The sequence below is a fragment of the Sciurus carolinensis genome, chromosome 7, assembly GCF_902686445.1.
Source record: "Sciurus carolinensis chromosome 7, mSciCar1.2, whole genome shotgun sequence".
NCBI lineage: Eukaryota > Metazoa > Chordata > Mammalia > Rodentia > Sciuridae > Sciurus > Sciurus carolinensis.
The window spans coordinates 141,861,314-141,882,360 of record NC_062219.1 but is presented as its reverse complement, the minus strand read 5'-3'; the positions used below and the strand labels follow the sequence as shown (position 1 = coordinate 141,882,360).

At 39.7% G+C, this 21,047-nt stretch overlaps 1 protein-coding gene and 1 non-coding gene across 2 annotated transcripts; one reads left to right on the top strand and one right to left on the bottom strand.

Annotated features, from left to right (window-relative positions):
• Nucleotides 1–66: 66 nt before the first annotated feature.
• C7H6orf52 (chromosome 7 C6orf52 homolog) lies at nt 67–20,239 on the top strand. Its single transcript, XM_047559288.1, has 6 exons — nt 67–83; nt 2,843–2,931; nt 5,029–5,111; nt 5,425–5,515; nt 9,084–9,129; nt 20,097–20,239. Exons 3-6 carry the CDS (start codon nt 5,041–5,043, stop codon nt 20,237–20,239), a joined length of 351 nt encoding a protein of 116 aa, XP_047415244.1. The 5' UTR covers nt 67–83; nt 2,843–2,931; nt 5,029–5,040.
• On the bottom strand, nt 4,116–4,188 carry Trnaa-ugc (transfer RNA alanine (anticodon UGC)). The gene has a single exon. It is a non-coding gene; the product is annotated as a tRNA-Ala (tRNA).
• Nucleotides 20,240–21,047: the final 808 nt, after the last annotated feature.

The window sequence follows — 21,047 nt, the reverse complement described above, 5'->3', positions numbered from 1 at the left end:
TATTTACTGTAATTATATCCTGCAGAAAACCAGTAGGATCCCAGGAGTGTGAAGGTGTCTCTTTGACATGGAACAGATAATGAGTAAGCAGGATGTTTCTTTGAAGCCTCATATTATCTTAAACATGGATTTCTGCATTTTACTATAGCAATTAATCTTAGTGCAATAGCAGAAGTATCTCATGCAAAAAGAGAAACTTTGAATACACTTTTCAAAATCACATGCTTTGTACTGTTGCTTCTAGAATGCCCCTCACACTGCCTCATTACCCCCAGTGAAGTCTCAACTACTGTTTGAGAAGTAATAGTGTTCTTTAATGTTTTTTTGAAACTAATTTAACTTAGCATTACAGGGTAATTGCCATTGTTAAAAGGAAAATTCCTTAGACCAATAAAGTGTAGCAGAGTTTATGTGAACAAAACATGATGAGCAGATTCTGCAACTCCCAAAACTAGAGCAAGCTCTGAGAATTCCAAGCAACGTGATCAGACATTAATAAAAAATGGTGATGGGACTTGAAAAACAACAATTGGCTATAGGTTAGTCCACTGGCTAGCCTGTTGATTTTAACTTAATCAGTTGATTGACTCTAAGACCTCCAGTTACCAAAACTTAGTTACTGTGATTAAACTCTATTGGTTTGGTCTGTTGGGAGGAGTGCAGGTACCCAGTTCAAACCCATTGCCTCCACAAATTTTAACATTATAGTCAGCACCTTTTACCTGTAGAAATATTAAGTTTTAGAGGAGAACCTTACAACTCAAAAAAAAAAAAAGTCTTTTGCTTCAATCAGGAATCTAAAACTATAGTTGATTCTACAGTGGAAACTATAGTGTAGGTCCCATAAACACAACAAAGTGATTTACTCTTAGAAATTCTCGAAAACAATTAGCTCAATTCTCAAAAACTTAGCATCTAATACAACACTAAGGATGAGTTGGGGGGGGATTGTGGATAAGTTTCAGGGGTTTTGAGTCCCTTGAAATTATATGCAAAATTGTACCTGTAAATGTGTGGAGGACACTATTGATAAAATTTCATTCCATTTTCAAAGATAATGCCACCTTAAGGGTAAGACACCCTCAGTCTTGGGTTCAAAATGCTGAAATATGTTCAGAACCATTTTTCATGGCTACACAGCTAAGTACCGGCCACTATTGCTGCTGCTGCTCTTTGCATTTCCTTCTCTTGAACATCCTCTTCCACAGAGAACAAAGCAGCAGCATTTCATTTCATTTCATTCTCTTCATTCAGTATGTTCATGACTTGCTCAGGTTGAGGTATTCACTGAAGAACAATGCAGAATTACACACCTGCTCAACTGGATTTGAACTGAACTTACTTCCTTTAAAACCTGTTTTCTCCAAAAAGGATGTAAAAAAAAGTCTAACCTCATGAAAACTGTACTTGCCAAAAAACTACCAACCATAGCAAGTTCTGTTATCAATACTAAAACAACAAAAATTTTTCTCCAAGTTTTACTTTTAAATTATTGATTAAAAAGGTTTTTTTTTTTTTTGGCAACTTGGGTCATGTAATCATTCATTCATTCGTTCAACAGGCAGTCACTGGCTTTAGTTTGGCAAGGAACCCGCTTGTTTTCCTTTTTGGATGGTGGTGTTGGTAAGGAGGATATCCTGGGCTAAAAACAGGATACAATGGAGAAAAAAATCAGCCCTGTTAGAAATACTGAGTCTAATATTCCTGCCCAAATAACCTCCTTTCTTAATGTGAAAAATAGCAACTGCAGGGTTTTATATGGTTGTATTTCCAGAGGACTTTGGTTTGCTTTGTATTTCACAGCTAAAGGAAACAGATAGTGCTTGTCAGCTTGTCTTTGCTGTGACAATATACAAGGGGAAAACAAAGGAGAAGAGATTTGGGGGGGCGGTTCAGAATTTCAGAGGATTCAGTCAACAGTCAGCTGGCTCCATTGCTCTAAGGCCTGCAGCAAGGCAGGAACTTGGCAAAAGGGTGTAGTTGAGTAAAGGTGCTTTCCTCGTGGCAGCCAGGAAACAGAAAAAAGGGTTGGGGATTCCCCAGGAAACCTCCCTTTCACTAGGTCTCACTTCCTGTAGTTCTGTCACCTCTCACGAGTTCATTCAGCAATGAGCCCATCAGTGGATTAATCCATCGATGAGGTCAGAGCCCTCACGATCCAATCACTTCCCAGAAGTCCCACTTCTGATCATTGCTGCTCTGGGGACCAAGTCTTCAACATATAAGCCTCGGGGGAACATTCCAGAGCCTAACCACAACAGTGGTCAACTTTCCCTGGACTCTAATCGTCCACCTCTACATAGCCTTACTTCACCTGCTTCGTGGGAGTCCACAGGGGTTTGCAGTTGAGAATTTTAAGAGCAAAACAACATTTGTGAGTTCTCTTATCACTGTCACCTCCAGGGCCCCTATATGTCCATCTTCGTCCTGGAACCTTGCTCACAGTCTTCTGTCCCTCAGCTCCTGGCACCTTCTTGGGTGGTTTTAACATGATACATTGGCCTCAACCTTCCTCAGCCTCCTTACCACCTTATCAGTGTTCAACAGCCGCATTCTAGCTATGGCCTCAACACTCACCCACTTATAGCCACATTTCTGATTTTTTTTTTTGTATAAATAAAACCAGTCCTAAAATGTTAAGGAGAAAAAGTTTTCATGGAAAGAATCTTTAATATGTTTTATGGGATATCTAAGCTGCTCTAATTAGGGATTTTGTTTATTTTGATGTAATAAAACAACAGTGGAAGAAGTATAGTGCTGGGACCCAGACCTGTACTGTCTTCCAGATGGTTAAAAGAAAATGTTCACTGATACTCTCTTCAGGATTGTGTTGTTGATATAGGGCCCCCTGCAACTGGATCTAGCAGTGGAGGAGATCAGACAACTCTGAATTCAACATTGGCAAGTGGGAATTTATAGCTAAGGATCGAGGTAAGAATCAGTGGATGGAAATCAACTAAGAGGAAGCATCGGGGGTGAGGGGGCTTCTGGCTAAACCCCTCTAACAGGATCCTTGCTGAAGACAAGCCAGGGTGATGAGATATCATCTGGAGGATGGTGGAGGATTAGGAATCTGATCAGGCATTGCACATGATCAGATATCCAGGATGAGGGGTTTTGGCTAAACTGATTTAGCAAGGGTTCTTTTGCTAGCATTGGATTTCATAATCAAGGGCAGATAGGCTTAAGAGAAGGGCCAGAAGCCTGAGTAAAGTTTGACCAAGCCAAAAAAAAAAAAAAAATCTGTCAGGACCAAGTTCATGGGTATAACTCCCCCTTGATGTCACCTTGTAGCCCAAGACAGCTGTAGAGGTATTTTGACTCAAGCCTTCATATCTGTAATCTCTGCACTAAGCCTGGTGGACAAAGAGACCTCCCACCTAAGCAAATGCCTTTATCCACATAGCTTTCCTCAGTCCACCTGACCACATCAGTCTTCAAGGCAGGAGCTAGGAAATAATGTGCACTTCTTAGACCTAATGCTTCAAATAAAATCAGGGTCCTTTTATTAAGACAGAAAAAACCCATTGCACCTGGCAATGTCTGCCACAGGTGCTAATCAATAAAATATCCCTTGAAGGCTTGGAGAGATCAGCTAGAATACAAGCTCCAGGTACCACCAGTGCCCATAGCCCTGCCTTGCAGATGGTGGTAGCTAAGGAAATAATTGGTGACTAGTTGCATAATCTGAATTCATTGTGTTTATTGTTTTTCACATTATATGTCATTGAGCATTTGAATAGTTATGGACAAGCTTCAGGGAAATGGCAACTGTAAGTGCCTTATTTAGACCCAAAGTTATCTCAAATTTTGACACTTTGTACATATAGCCTTGCTACTTACAGTGGTGGAAGTTGGTTAGAAATGCAGACTCTGAGAATCCTCTCCAAATCTGAAGGATTAGAACCTGTGTCTTAAACAACATATACAGGAAATTTGCATGCACATTAAAGTTTGGAAATTCCACTTACTTTATCATGTTTTCTCCTTTTAAAAATTACTGGGGGTTGGGGATTTAGCTCAGTGGCAGAATGCTTGCCTCGCATGCACAAGACCTGGGGTTCAGTCCTCTCTGAACAACAGAAATATTGTGGGGTTTTTTGTTTGTTTGTTTTTGGTGGTGCTGGGGTTTGAACCCAGGGCCTCGTGCTTGCAAGGCAAGCACTCTACCAACTGAGCTATATCCCCTGCCCAGAAATATTGTTTTAAAACGTATTTACTTTTGCTACTGTGGACTGAACTCAGAGGTTCTCTATCACCAAGTTCCATCCCCAGACGCTTTTATTTTAGTACTACTGGGATTGAATCCAGGGGTGTTCTACCACTGAACACCCTCCACCCTTTTTATTTTTTTTCTTTTGAGACAGGATCTCACTAAATTGCCCAGGCTGACCTCAAACTTGAGATCCTGCTATCTCAGCCTCCAGGATGCTACTGGGATCATAGGCATGTGCCACCATGCCTAGTCTCTTTAAACTTTTATCCTATCCCTGCATTAATATAGGGCGTATGTGTGGTAGACATTTCTCTGCCTCTTGATTTTGCAGCTGGTTAGGATAATGATTTCATCCTGCATGGGGATTACAAAGATCACTAAGTGCCAGTTCCAATCACAGATAACTTGGGGGGAAAAAAAATCAGGTTGTGGAGGTTATCTTAAGGTTTTAGTTATTAAAAGTGACGCTTACCTATGGTAGGGGGTGCTGTGGAGACGTCTGGGTTCTTTGTAGTTCATTTTCTCTCTCTTGCTTTTGCTGGTTTCCCAGACCTGCCATTTGGGGAAAGGGGCTGGTTGCTAGAATTGAGGAAGAATTTGCAGAAGTTTCCCCAGCTGACCTCAGGGCAGTTTGCCTCCACCCCACCCTTGCCCCCTTGTCAGGAAAGTCACGCAATTAATTGCCTACCAGGAATTGCCACTCAATGTAATGACTCATCTCATAGGTTGTAAGAACTGTTTATAAGGCTTAGCACATGCTGACATTTTCAACCCAGGAATAAAAGTGTGGATTTCCGTCGTCCTTTTGGAAGGTTTCTGGACAAATGGCCAGATGGGAGAATTTTGCCAGTTTCGCCATACCCCAACAAAATAATTATTACTGCTACTGGCAAAGGTGAGTGGGTTCTGCACCCCCCCCCACTCCCTGCTACTTTGAATGAAAATAAAAGCCATTATGTTCCAACTAATACTTTTGGCAACTGATAAACTATTGCTTTGAACAGTAAGTGTTTTTAAACAGTTGAAGTCATTCTTCCCTGAAAAGTTCCTTGAAAGAAAAAGGTGTTGTGCATGATTCTGCCCCGGTTGGCAGTGGGTGTCATTCCTCTGCTGTTAAGAGTGCAGCCAGGGTCCCACACTGGCCAGGGTTACCACGGTGGCGACAGGTAGGAGCGGCCACAGCGCTCTTGCCCTCTTTCCTGCTACAGCTACAGCTGCGCAACCGGTGGGAATGGACCCAGCCTTTTCCCTGCACGCGAGATACCTGAACACCCAGCTGGAACTTCAGGGATGCCTCAGGTAACCCTCCCTGAAATGAATCTTGTCATTTATGTGCCCGCTAGTGTATGTATTGATTTTTTTTTTTTTTTTTTTTTTTTTTCCGTCTTTACACCTCCATGTCCTCTCAAAGTTCGTGGCTTTGTGCTCTGTTTTTGTTTTGTTCTGTTTTGTTTTTGTTTTGGTGCTGGGAATTGAACCCAGGGGCACTTGACCACTGAGCTGCATCCCCAGTTCTTTTCATTTTTTAATTTTGAGACGGCGTCTTGCGAAGTTGCTGAGGCTGACCTCAGATTTGGAATCTTCTTGCCTCAGCCTCCCCAAGTTTCTGGGATTACAGACGTGCGCCAGGGTGCCTGGCTGGCTCTCTGTTTTAATACCAGAGAGTAAAACTGATGTCCTAAGGGAAAAAAATAACAGGCTCATGGAGGTATAATTGATATGAAAGACCCCTGAAAGCATCTGCACATGTTGAACATAGACAATTTGATGTATTTGGCCATATGCATAACCTAAGAAATCTTGATTTGCAAGTGATTTAAGTCCTCACTCCCTTCTGGAAACAAAATAATGGAATGATGAATTTTGGCCTAAATTCTTGCCGTTTGTGTGTGTTTTGTTGGAACCTAGGGCTTTGCACATGCCAGACAAGTGCTTTACCATTGAACTGCATCCCAAGTCCTCTAAACTATAAGTTATTACAAAATAGATTTTTACTCTTCAACATTTAAACAAGGATAGGAAGTAGCTTTACGATCTGTTTGACTATAATAGAGGACATGAGCACACTTTGGAAATACTTTAATATTTCCATTACTAAAGTAACTTATTTTTGGTATCAGATTGAACTCAGGGGCACTTGCCCACATACCTCATCCCCAGCCCTTTTTATTTTTAATTTTGAGACGGGAGCTTGCTAAGTTGCTTCAGGCCTCACTAAATTGCTGAGGCTGGCTTGAACTTGTGATCCTCCTACCTCAGCCTCCAGAGCTGCTGGAATTACAGGCATGCTCCACTGCACCCAGCTAGAGTAACATTTCCTAGATATGGAAATATAACATCTCTATTAAGGAAAACCTTCCCCATACCTTCCCTCTTCCTCATTCCCTCCCGCTTGGAAGGAAGCACTGTTGGAGTGGATCTAAGTCTTGTAGATCTTCCCCCTATGCCCTTGCTGAGTGAGTGAGGTTGGGCCTTGTTTCTGTTTGGGGGTCAGGTGGGGTGCTTTGATTAAGAGGACTATGTAGTATGCATCTGGCTTCCTTGCTGGCTTCTGTTTATAGATTGTTTACAGAGAGCTTTCATTAAAATTTTCTAAAGATCCCCACTCTAGGGGTCGAGTCAGTTTTAGAGCTTATGCTTAGCATGCTGTTCAATCTGCAGCACCAAGAAAAAAATCCTAAGATCTCCCACTTAGATGTGCTGTGTTTTTTTTATCTCATCCTTTATCTGACATTTGAAATGTTTTTCAGTGCCTCAAATTTTTTTCTTTTACTTATCTTCAAACATGCGCCACTTTTTGTTTTGCTAAGAATACTTCTCTGGAAGAGGAAGGGTTAGATGAAAGGATATAACATTTAAAGTGTTAAACAGAAGATCGATCACTCACAAAAAACACCTACCCTCTCCCTTCCTATGGTGGGCTGTGCTTATTGCTCCTTGCTCTGTGTATGATCAGCCAGTCTCACAGGCAAGGGAGGCATGGCCTACGGTTGAGGGTACACATCGTGTAGAATGTTCACTAGTGTCTGTGACCCATGTCTGTTGCTGTCCTTCCTCTGCTTTTTCTGGTTGCAGGGTGTCCCCTCTGCTTGATTGCATAAGCTATTCACATCTTAGAGAAGTTTGCACTTTGCACTCAAAAGTTTCCAGGTTTGTGATGGCCTTTGCCTTAACACCAAAATCGAATTTAATATCTAGACCCTTGGTTTCTAAAATTTATCTTTGCTTCACATCTTTTTTGCCCACACTCTCATTTTCAATTTTGTTTTTAGTCTGTTTCAGGTGCCCCTTATGCAAAAATGTCTGGTTAGGTTTCTCATCTCTTTTTTTTTATTTTTTAAACCCGATTTGGGTTTTTCCTTTTCAGCAGATGTCCAGTATTGCATCACTTTTTAAAAAAATCATCACCCTGAGCGTAGTGCGCTTTCTTTCACTTCCCTTTTCTCTTTCTCTCTGAGTGGTTACCTTTGCGTCTTTAAATAGGGAGGTCTAGGTATGAGTATATCACCAGCTTCAAAAGTTGTTTTCAAAATTTCTTTCCAATCACGAGAACATTCAAAAGAAAATGAACATCCTTTTTTCTCACCGTACCAATCCTTCTTTCCATTCTTCTAACCATTTTGGTTGGCACATTCTGGGTTTTTTTGATCCCCTTCTAAAGTTGAATTATTACTTATAAAATGGATTTGTTCCTTTAACCACTAAAAATATATTCTCTCTGACTAGTCGCCACACTGCCATTTGCCTGCCATCCTCGTGGGTATCCCTGAAGGGGAAGCTGGAAGGCTCTCTGATGGGTTTCCCACTCCGAAGACCTCATTTGGGCCGCCTTTGACACATGTCCTCCAAGAGATGCTGTAACTATTCCCTACCATGTTCTGCCTGATCCTTAGCCCCCCAAATTAATGGATTAGATACAAACCCCAAAGAGCCCCCACTTTTACATTTTGATACTGTGACTTACCCAAGATCAGAGGAAGGAATGTCTTCAGAAGGATTCTCGGGTCTTTGGGGTCCATCAGCACAACTTCCTGGGCTACCTCCCGCCATTTAAACAGGGCAACCTGGGCGGGAAAGATGCTCAGTCTCCAGGTGGTTTCCTCTTATCCCACCCTGGTCATTTATCAGAGCACACATTGAAAAGGAGGACATGGGAGATTATCTGGACCTTGTATTATAGGAAAGACCTCCTTTAAGCAGATTCTGGTGGTCTTGGCCATTTCCAAATTTTAAAAAAGATGCAGATTGTGTGATTAGACTTACAGTAACTATATCATTTATTTTCCAAACTAGGACATATTTCAGAGTGAAGGGGCAACATACTTTTAGATGGACTAAAGAGATAAATCTCTGACTCTCAATATCATCATCTTGTTTTTGTTAGCAAGGGAGGTTTAATTAAGCATTGGTGGCAGGAGGTAATTCCTGGGTAGGGCAGTTCCTTGGAACAGTTGTACATACCTAAAAATGAAGGTGCCTAGCAGGTGTGTAGAAGGAGTCATTAATGTGTGCTGTTCCAGAAGAGCCAATAGAGTCTGAGTTAACCAACAGATTGATTTCAGGAGTGCTTCTGGAATTTACTTCTCTCAGGTAAAAAACATGATTGACTGGCCTGCTCTTCTGCAGCCTCTGCATTACCTTGAAAACTTTAAAGTCTTCTAATCAAAATTTAATAAAATGTGCTTAATGCAGTTAGCATTTTGAATTTTTATTTTAAAATTATTTTATTTACTTTTATACAGTGCTAAGGATTGAACCCAGTGCCTCACACATGCTAGGAGCTAAACATTTTTTTCCCAAGAAAGCACCTATTGGTATTCAATTTTTAAAATTTTCTTTTCTCTTAAGATACCCATTTTCTTTGTAGGAAATCACAGCTGCAGCTGAAAATCAAAATGAGGACCCACTAGAAGGTAACGTGAACCTTGTGTCTACATGGTTGAAAACAAAACTTAACCACATTTCTAGCTGCTTCACCACTCAACTTGCTGGAAACTGCAAGATCTTCCTGGAACATTCCGACAGGTTGCTGATGCCTTTCTCTTCAGTAATTGGTCCTGTTTGGGGAAACTTTCTGTAGGATCAATGTCAGCTGAGCCACCCCTGTGGGATTTTCTGAAGGATGGGGAAATGGAGACATTTCCAAACAGTGAAAAGACATTGTGTAGTTCAAGATCTGTTCTCTCCGTAAGTTTAGACTTTGGGTTATGTTAAGGTTTGATGGTGTCTGCTAAAGTTTAGGTGTAGGACACTTAAACTAAATGCAACAGTGTTGGGAGGCGGGACCTTTAAGAGGTGACCAGATCCTGAGGGCTCTGTCCTCCTGAATGGATTGATGCCGTTACTGTGGGAGTAGACTCATGGTAAAACGATGAGCCAGTCCTTGTCACCTGTTGCCCTTCCACCATGGGATGAAGCAGCAAGGAGACCCTGGCCAGGCGTTGCTCCTCAGTCCTGCACTTTTCAGCCACAAGAAAATGAGCTAAACATATTTCTATTTATTATAAGTCACCTAGTCTCGGCACAAAACGGACTCTGACAGGTGGTTCTAAAATAACAGGCAGGTGGTGGTTTCTATCATTCTTCATCTGTTTTGAGAAGAACAAGGTTTTTCTGTGCAGAGCAGGACCCTGTTTCTTGAATGTGTCCCCCATTTGAAGAAGGGAAGAAAATATTTTGCTTGTATTTTAATTAATGGGAAAGAGAAAAAGAGGAGAAAGGCAGAGAACACTATTGCCCAATTCTCGTGACAGGTCTCTCTGGTCCCTTTCTCCTGTGTGAGCTGCTGTTTGACAAACCCACCCACTGTCTTTGTGATCCCCATCAAAGATGGGAGCAAACAGAATTTGCACATTAGCAGGTGCTAAAAACTTAAATGACAGGAAATTGATGTTTCAAAGAAATCTTCACATGCTATTATGCAGTTCTAGTTTTGAGTACTTTAATTTACATATTTATGTATTTTAGCTCACTGGACTTTCTTTTGGGTTAAAGTATAAGCTATTCTCCCTGCCTTCATTAGCTATGCAGACATTAAAAATGATAGCAGAAGAACTGGTAGGAAGAGTGAGCTTTCTGAATCCAAAATGCCAGGGTTCAGGTCCCACTGATTAGCTCTGTAATTCCACAAAATCCCCAATGTGTGGGTTTCCCCTACTGTAAAACAGGGACATTCATACCCCTCTCATTGGGCAGGTAAGGGAGGTTTCTTTTCTTTATTGCACTGGAGAATGACCCCAGGGGTCTTTAACCACTGAGCCACATCCCCAGCCCTTTTATTTTTTATTTTGAGACAGGAGCCCTTTAAGTTATCTAGGGCCTCACTAAGTTACTGAGGCTGACTTTGAACTCACAATCCTCCTGCCTCAATCTCCCAAGCAGCTGGGATTACAGGCGTGCACTAAGTGTGATATCTAAAGTGCTCTTAAGTGTCTTAGCAGAAGCCGGCACCTAGTGACCAACTGTTAGCTAGTCACAGATCTGAAGTAAAATGGCTCAGTGATGTCATGGGAGAAGAGGTGTCTCCAAAGAAAGGTCCAAGGAGTTTCCAGAAACAAAGGGGAGCTCAACTTGGGACCAGCAAGGTTCTTGTCATACTTGATGACAAGAATTTCATCAAGTGCAAACGCATAGATAGAGTAAACCTTTGGGAAAGCAGATACATGTAATTAAGGGAGAATAAGGGCATCTCAAGAGACAGGCCTTTGGGGTAAAGCATGGAATATATGTTCAAGTGAGAATGTGGGTCATCCGGAGAGAGGTGTGGTTTGGGGGTTTCCCAGCTGTTCTTTAAAGGAAACTTGGTGAGGGATAGGTATGGAAAGATAGATAGGAGTTATATCAGTCCAGGGATCTCAAAACAGGTTCCCGCGGTCTGGTCAGTCTCAGGGTCCTCAGGCTGATGGGGTCTTTGTTATCCGATCAACAAATGTTGCTAAAAAGTCCCCTGAATTATAGGTTCTTCAAGGTATTGTATCTCTTTGCTTAATCTATTGAGGGATTAATTAACAGTGCCCTGGTAGATTTACAGATCTCACAAAATTTGGAAGTAATGGGATTGTAAGAGAAACTGACTTAGGGAGTGAACCTGGAAAAGTGTGTGGAACTTCTGAATTAAAATCCTATTTTCGGGCTGGGGTTATACCTCAGTGGTAGAGTGCTTGCCTAGCACATGTGAGGCACTGGGTTTGCTTCGTGGCACCCCATAAAAGTAAAAAAATTAAAGTATTGTGTCCATTTACAACTAAAAAGTTTTTAAATCCTATTTTCTTGTCCTTCCTTTTATGTCTCCTTTATACCTGTTTCTTGTTTCTTCTACCTCAGTAGAAATGTAACACCTAACATAAGGTCATCCACATAGACAACTTAAAATTTCCTAGAAGCCAAAATGACTAAGAAAACTAAAGAGACGGGGGGAATTAATAATTTTTCCTTTTTCCCTTTTGGTACTGGGGATTGAATTCGGGGGCACTTACCACCAAGCTACATCCCCAGTCCTTTTCTTTTCCTGTTCCTACGTTATTGGAGTGGATTTTCTTTTTTTAAATGTTTTTATTTGTTCTAAGTAGTTGTATATGACTGTAGAATGTACTTATACATTTTGATAAGTCATACATAAATGAAGTATAATTCCTCATTTTTCTGATTGTATATATTGTAGGATCACATCGGTCATGCAGTCATACATGTACAAGAGGTAATATTGTCTGTTTTACTATTCTTCCTACCCTCTTACCCCTCCCTTCCCTTCACTCCCCTCTACCTAACCTAAAGTAACTCTATTCTCTCACCCCACCTTATTGTGAATTAGTATTCATATATCATAGAAAACATTTGGCCTTTTTTGGGGGGTGGGATGGGGTTGGCTTATTTTGCTTAGCATGATATTCTCCAACTCCATTTACCAGCAAATGCCATAATTTCATTCTTTAAAACTCAGTAATATTCCATCTCGTGCATGCGTGCACATACACACACACACACACACACACACACACACACATATTTATAAAATCATGTTTTCTTTTTTCATTCATCTGTTGAAAGACCCCTAGGTTGATACCATGGTTTAGCTATTATGAGTTGAGCTGCTATAAACATCAAAAGCTGCACCAATCTGCAGTTCCACCAGCAATGTATGAGTGTACCTTTTCTCCCACACCCTCGCTAACATTTATTGTTGCTTGTATTCTTGATAACTTCCATTCTAATTGGAGTGAGATGAAATCTTAGAAGTTCTGTAATTGCTAGAGATGTTGAACGTTTTTTTCATGTATTTGTTGATCGATTGTATTTCTTCTTCTGTGAAGTGTCTCTTCAGTTCCTTAATTCATTTATTGATTGGGTTATTTTTGTGTGTGTGTTAAGTTTTTTGAGTTCTTTTTATATCCTAGAGATTAACGTTTTATCTGAGGTGCATGTAGTAAAGGTTTTTCTCCCAGTCTGTAGGCTCTTTCTTTAAATTATTTGTTTCTTTTGCTGAGAATAAGCTTTTTGGTTTGAATCCATCCCATTTATTGATTCATGATTTAACTTCTTGCACTTTAGGGGTCTTGTTAAGAAAGTTAGATCCTAAGCCGACATGGTGAAGATTTGGGCCTACTTTTTCTTCTGTTAGGTGCAGGGTCTCTGTTCTAGTGCCTAAGTCTTTGATCCACTTTGAGTTTTGTGCAGGGTGAGAGGTTTCATTTCATTTTGTTACATGTAGTTTTCCACTTTTCCCAGCACCATTTGTTGAATAGGCTATCTTTTCTCCAGTGAATGTTTTTGGTGCCTTTGTCTAATATGAGATAACTGTATTATGTGGGTCTGTATCTGTATCTTCTATTCTGTGCCATTGGTCTACATGTCTGTTTTGGTGCCAACACCATGCTGTTTTTATTACTATAACTCTGTAGTATAGTTTGAGTTCTGGTATTGTAATGCACTCTTGCTTCACTCTTTTTGCTAAGGATTGCTCTGGCTATTCTGGGTCTTATTTTTCCAAATGAATTTCATGATTGCTTTTTCTATTTCTATGAGGAACATCATTGGTATTTTAATTGGAATTGCATTAAATCTGTATAACACTTTTGGTAGAATGATCATTTTCACAATACATTATGCCTATCCAAGAGCAAGGAAGATCTTTCCATCTTCTAAAGTCTTCAATTTCTTTAGTGTTCTCTAATTTTCATCGTAGAGGTCTCTTTCACGCCTTTTGTTGGGTTGATTACTAACAATTTTTTTTTGACGCTATTGTGAATGGGTTACTTTTCCTAATTTCTCTGGCAGTGGATTCATTACTTATATATAGGAATGCATTTGATTTGTGAGTGGTGATTTTTATATCTTGCTGAATTTATTAGTTACGGAAATTTTCTGGTAGAATTTGTTGGAACCTCGTAAGTATAAAATATTGTTGGCAAATAGTGATAGTTTGAATTTTTCTTTTCCTCTTCATATCCCTTTAATTTCTTTTGTCTAATTGGTCTGGCTAGAGTTTCAAGGACTATGTTGAATGGAAGTGGTGAAAGGGTGCATCCCTGTCTTATTCTGGTTTTCAGAGGGAATGCTTTTAATTTTTCTCCATTTAAAATGATGTTGGCCTTGGGTTTAGCATTGATAGCTTTTACAATGTTGAGGTATGTTCCTCTTATCCTAGTTTGTCTAGTGTTTTGAACATGAAAGGATGCTGTATTTTGTCAAATGCTTTTTCTGCATCTATTGAGATGATCATATGGTTCTTATCTTTAAGTCTATTGATGTGATGAATTACATTTATTGATTTCCATATGTTGAACAAACCTTGTATCCCTGGGATGAACCCCACTTGTTCATGGTGCACTATCTTTTTAATATGTTTTTGTATGCAATTTGCCACAATTTCATAGAGAAATTTTGCATCTATGTTTATCAAGGATATTGGCCTGAAGTTTTCTTTCCTTGATGTGTCTTCATCTGGTTTGGGTATGAGGGTGATACTAGCCTCAAAAGAATGAGTTTGGAAGGGTTCCCTTTTATATTTCATGGAATAATTTGAGGAGTATTGGTATTAGTTCTTCTCTGAAGATCTTGTAGAACTTGGCTGAGAATCTATCTGGTCCCAAGCTTTTCTTGGTTGGTAGGCTTTTGATGGCATCTTCTATTTCATTACTTGAAATTGATCTGTTTAGGGCTGGGGAGATAGCTCAGTTGGTAGAGTGCTAAGCATAAGGCCCTGGGTTTGATCCCCAGCACCACAAAAAAAAAAAAAAATTGATCTGTTTAAATTGTGTATATCCTCCTGATTCAGTTTGGGTAGGTCATATGTCTCTAGAAATTTGTTAATGTCTTTGAGATTTTCTATTTTGTTGGAGTATTAATTTTCAAAATAGTTTCTAATTCTGTACTTTGGTAGTGTCCATCATTACATTTCCTCCTTCATCACAAATTTAAGTAATTTGGATTTTCTTTGTTAGTGTGACTAAGGGTTTATCAATTTTATTTTTTTCAAAGAACCCACTTTTTGTCAACTTTTTCAATTTTTTCTTGTTTCATTTATTTCAGTTCTGATTTTAATTATTTTACTACTTTTGGTGTTGATTTGTTCTTTCTCTAGGGCTTTGAGATGTAACGTTAGGTCATTTATTTGTTGACTTTTTATTCTTTTAATGAATGGGCTCAATAAAATGAACTTTCTATTAGCACTGCCTTCATGGTGTTGCAGATATTGTGATATGTTGTATTCATGTTCTCATTTACCTCTAAGAATTTTTTTTATCTCCTCCCTGTTTTCTTGCTATCCATTGTTCATTAAATAGCATATTATTTAGTCTTCAGGTATTGGAGTAGCTTTTATTTATTTTATCACTGATTTCTAATTTCCATTATGATCTGATAGAATGCAGGGTAGTATCTCTATTTTTTTGTACTTGCTAAGAGTTGCTTTGTGGCATAATATATTGTCTATTTTGGAGAAGAATCCATGCACTGTTGTGAAGAAAGTGTGTTTACTCTTTGGAATATTCTATATATGTCTGTTGAGCCTAAATTGATTGTTTTACCGAGTTCTATAGTTTCTTTGATTAGTTTTTGTTTGAAATATCTATCCAGTTGTGAATGAGGTGTGTTAGTCACCCAGTGACTTTGGTATATGTTATTTCAGGACCTCCCAGCTTCAAGGGTCTGGGTTGAGAAATCTGAGATCTGAATGGGGTTTCCCCCTGTATGTAATCTGAAACTTTTCTCTTGTGACCTTTTAAAATTCTATCCTTATTCTGTATGATAGGCATTTTTATTATAATGTACCTTGGTGTGAGTCTGTAATTTTGTACATTTGGTGTCCTATAAGTGTTTTGGATTGATTTGTAATTCAGATTTGGGAAATTTTTTGATATTATTTCATTGAATAGATTATTCCTTTGGTTTGGTTTATAACTCTGTGCTTTCCTCTATCCTGATAATTCTTAAATTTGGTCTTTTCATATTATCCTGTAATTCTTGGAGGTTCCATTCATGGTTTCTTACCATCTTCACTGTGTGAAGATTATATACTTTGTCTTCATTACCTGAGATTCTGTCTTCCAAGTACTCTAATCTGTTGGTGATGCTTTCCATTGAGTTTTTAATTTGGTTTATTATTTTCTTCATTTTAGTGACTTCTGGTTTGTTTGTTTGTTTTTTTAATCCCTATCTCTTTATGGAAGTATCTCTTGTTTCCTTCATTTGCCCTTTTACATCATCCTTTGCTTCACCGATCATTTTAATTATGTATAGTTGACTTCTGACATTTCTTCTATGCTATCAATGAATTATATTATTGTAGCATCTTGGTTTGTTTGGGGCACTTTCTCCCCTTGTTTTTTCACATTGTTTGTGTGTCTTCCCCTCTGGTGGTATGAATCTGAGGTATTAGTTTCTACCCTATAGGCTTATAGTGTCCCTCAGGTTTTCAATACCTCGCCTTTAAGGGGGAGATCAATATTAACAGCACCCAATGCAAATAATATGCAGGCTTAAACCAAAAAGCTCCTATTGAAATGTTTACAGTTTTGCTGCAATAAACATAAATTGTGTGTTCAATTATTATCAACAAAATAAATAGTAGGTTTGCAGTAGGGTCTATAATTTCTAATGGTGGACAGAGAATGGGGGTGGGTAGGATGAGAGGTTAATGAGGTAGGAGGTGAGAGTATAGAGGTATTGGATCATAGGAAGTGTGGAAGAGAAATCTAAAGAAGTTGTTAGCAGGCAAAAAGAGAAAGAGACTGCAGGGAAATGGGTAGGTGAAAGGAAACTACAAAGAGAAAAATAAAATAAAATAGAATAAAAGCGAACATTTTAAAATGTAAAAATAGAAGAATGTACAACAAAACTGCAATATACTGATATACATCACAGTCCTCAGTGTCCTTATGCCTGAAAAGTACTTGGTCTCAAAAATATTGGGGATGTGAGAGTAGGAAAAGAAAAAAAATTCTTGACAGAGAATTGAACATTGTTTCTGTTAAAGTTCAGTATCTTCTCTGCTTCCCTTCTCATCTGGTAGGTGGGGTTGTCTGGAGTTTGCTGGTATCTCCACCCTCAGGATGGTGAAGTTTACTAGGGTGGGAGGGTTAGTCTTGGAGGTGGAACTCTTGGAGGTGAGGCGTAGCAGTTGCCAGTCCTCATTGGAAGACTGCACCCCAGGCATCTCCTTTGGGGCCCACTCATGTGATGCAGGAGCCTGGTCTTGGCCCCTTACATCACCTGTGAACACAATTCCTAGACCTTTTTTTAAAACTTGAAACAGGGTCTTGCCACGTTGCAGAAGCTGGCCTCCAACTTACCATTATCCTATATTGGCCTCCCGAATCACTGGAATTCTAGGTGTGTGCCACCACACCCAGTTTTATATTTCTTACTCAACGTATGTCATGAAATGAGTGTTGTGTCCCTCCTCCCAATTCTTATGGTGACCCCCAACCCCCAATGTGATGGTTTTAGGGAACAGGACCTTCTGGGGTGGTTAGGTTTGGATGGGGTCATGAGGTTAGTAAGAATCACTAATGAGATGGGTCCTTGTTCTTTGCTTTCCACCACGGGAGGATATGACATCTTGGCCATCTGCCACTGAGAGGAGGACCCTCTCCAGAACCTAACCATTCTGGCACCCCAATTTTGGACTTCCAGCCTCCAGAACTGCAAGAAATCAGTTTCTGTTGTTTATAAATCATCCAGTATATGGTTCTCTTATAGCAGCTCAAACTGAGTAGGACAATAGCCCAGATATTATTTCAATATGTAGTCAACATAAAGAATTAATGAAACTTTTACATCTGTCTGCCAAGTCTTTGAAATGTGGTATATATTTTTCTAACTCTTTTTTAGTGGTAAAACATACATAGAATTACATTTTTCACCTTAAACATTCTTAAGCATTAAGTACATTCAAAATCTTGTGCAACCATTACTACCATCCATCTCCAGAACTCTCTTCATCTTGTGAATCTGAAACCAAACCCATTAATAATCTGCCCTCCTTCCCCTCACCCCTTTCAACATGGTGTGTATTTTGTCCTCAAATCACATGCAGGGCTAACTGTGCTCCTTCTTCCACAGCTACCTGTTGTTAGTAGCTACTGTATTGAACAGGGAAGGTTTTTGGCAAATATGGTGCTTGGTTGAGCTGGTTACTTCAAACCAAGAGCACTTGGAGAGCAGAAAATGTAGGGAAAGCCTTTCTCTGAACTTCCCCAGGGACAGATCCTCCAAAGGAAATGGTTTTCATGATCCCCTTCCTAGGAATTTGTTCAACTAAATTGATCAAAGCTTACCTACATCACAGGAAGGAGACTGAAGACAGACACCATGCCCTGACAGTCTTATGAGGGCCCATTCATCTTTCCTAGTAATTATTTACTCTCCGTTAAGTTGTCTGCTCTCTACTTCCCCTTCTCCCCTATAAAGAAGGTATATTAAAAAGTTTCTAGATCTGAGTCTTCAGGTATTTACTTTTCTTGGATGTGATGCCCCCTATCGCACTCCCTGCCCGCAGAGAGATAAGACACAGGCCTGGTTCTTTTGAGCTCTTTATTTTGCGCGCTTCTTCCTCATAGTTCTTTCTTTGTTCTCTCTCTTTGTGGAACTTACACTCCAATATATACAGTACTTGTAACCAATCAGCATTTTCGCACGAGGGGAGAGCATTAACAGATACAGGCAGCGAAGGCAGGCATATAGTGGACCTGTACTGTCCATCAGGGAGCTTAGCCAATCCCTGGAACTTCCTCAAAATAATGTCAGTTGTTTGTGCAAAAGTTAACTGCTCTGGCTCACTGCCAGGCGCCATCTTAGCCTTGCCACACCTAGGGCCAGGGGTCCGGCCGAAACCCCGACAGCCCCCCACACACATGTGATCAATTTGTATACTTTTTCTCCTGTTAATCTGCCTACTGTTTTCCTTCATAGGTTCAATTATCAAATTCTTAGAGGGAAAATTGTCACTCCCACCCTCTCACAAAAGCATGGGTCTTGGAAGGTCCACAGGTTTAGGGAAGATGTAAGTAGTTTGCTTTCATAGACTTCTATTACAGCTGTGGCCAATACCTAGCTCACACCATCTGAGGTTTGTAGCTGACCACACTGTCTGTTTTCTTGTCCACATGTTACAGGAGAGAGAGGGTGGCGGGAGGGAAGTGCCTTTAACTGTGTAGGAAAGGAACCTGAGGCATGACTTTTAGACAGAAAATTTCAGAAAATTAAGGGGTTAAAAATAGAAACATAATTTTATGACTAGAAGCTTTCAAAGGTTAAATGACTTAAAAGTGAGGACACTCCCAAGACCAAAAGTCGGACAACACAGACACCAGTGGCTATTTGATCTCGGTCATGAAATGATTAATACAGAAGGGTACTGTGAGGACAGTGTAGGCTGGGCAGCTTGACCATAGAAGTTTACTTTCTCACAGATCTTTAAACTGGAAGTCCAAGGTCCAGGTCTGGCCAGTTTGGTTTCTGGTGAGAACTCTCTTCTGGCTTTCAGATGAGTCCTCTCACTGTGTCCTTGCATGACCTCTTCTTTGTCCATGCATGTTAGATGTTTCATATAAAGGTACTAATTGCACTAGACTAGGATTCCATCTTATGACCTCACCAAATGCTGATTATCTCTCTGAGGTCCCATCTCCAAATTCTACCATATTAAGGATTAAGGCTTCAATATGTGAATTTGGGAGGAGTTGGGGACACAGGCATTCAGTACCTATCAGGCATACAAAGGATATTCCTGGAATGCATTTAGGTCTCCAAAAAGCACAAAGGAAAACAAAGGGCTTCTTTAATGACTTTAGTATAAGGACAGAAAAAAAAAAATGTTAAAAAAAAATCCACAATATTGAAAGTCTTAGAAACCTCTAGAAATCTGATGATCTGGACTGAAAACCCAGGTCTAATGCCTTCATGGTAACACCATTCCATCCCAGGTCTCCATGTGCTTTTGAATTAGTTACTGTATAAAATTTATTCACTTCATCTGTGAACTAAGCAGATGAAGAAGCATGGTTTTTTCATAGTGTCCTACAAGTCCTGGTTTTGGCTCACTGTTTGGCACTCTGTCCACCCAGGTACTCGGGCCAGAAACTCGGGGCTTACCCTTGACCTTCTCTTTCCCTGTTTCCCCAAATGGAAATTCATTTCTAGAATATCACTTGGATCTCCAATTTTCTCTTCCACCATTTGGGTGTGTTGAGTTTGGTAATATCACTTCTATAACTTAAATTTGTATCTTCAAGTTTACTGAAAGGCCACACAGAATTTTAAAAATTTAACCTTTAATGGCTGCAATTCTTCCTGCTTATGCTTTTTACAAACTCTAGTTTCCGGTCATTTCCAATGTGTTCTTTAAAACTCTATTCTTCATGTCCATTATTGACTCCTGCAGATTCACATCTTCATTTGAATATTGAAGAATTAAACAAGGAGTTTATGTTGAAAAGTGAAGAACTCTATGACTCTCTCATGAACTGTCACTGGCAACCTCTGGATACAGTCCACTCGGACATCCCGGATGAGACGCCAAAGTGAAACAAGGTGTTCAGTATCTACCCAACTATCAGGCTAATTGCATTTGTTTTGTTTTTGTAGAAACACGAAATCTTCCAGGAATGACCTGGGTTCTGTACATAAATAAGAGCTTCCAGTACTTAAATGTTATTGATATGATGGATTTTGAGGTAAACTAACTTCATCAGCATATCTATTCCTGGACGTATGTTATTTTAAATAAAAGCCAGAAAGAGCTCCTAGGACTATCTTGGTAGAACAAGTTGTTCTCTAAGACAGAGGAAAATAGGTTTAATATAAGTTGGGCTTAAATTTGACTGATGGTGACATTAGCTACTCAGTATTGCAGACTTCCTGTAGCATTAAATTCTCATGCAAGGTTTCCCATTTGCATCTTGTCTAGTAAATGTCAATTGGAACTAGATGTTTGTTCTCCACTGACCCTCGGGTGCTCTGTAAGAAAGCTGGGGTGACAGTGGGGATGAACTTGTCTCAATTGAACAGAAATATTCCTAAGCATGGAAAAAGCTGGCTTTTTCCAAACAGACTGTTTATTTTCTAAGATGAAAAACTTGGGCCTTTATAACAGCCAGTTCTGAAAAATAAATAAAAGCCAGTGCAGAAACTTCAATGGTGTCTTGACTGTGCTTTTTAAATTGTGTGTGTTCTGAAGTTGTGTCTTTGTTTTATTGTTTACCTTGCATGGATACTTGAGTCCCCTTGGACTGATATGACTGACCAGAAGGCCAGAAGGTGTATGCTCTAGAAGGAGAGTTGATCAGACTGTGGGCAAAGGGAATATAAGATCTCCTCCGTTCTGGAAGTGTTT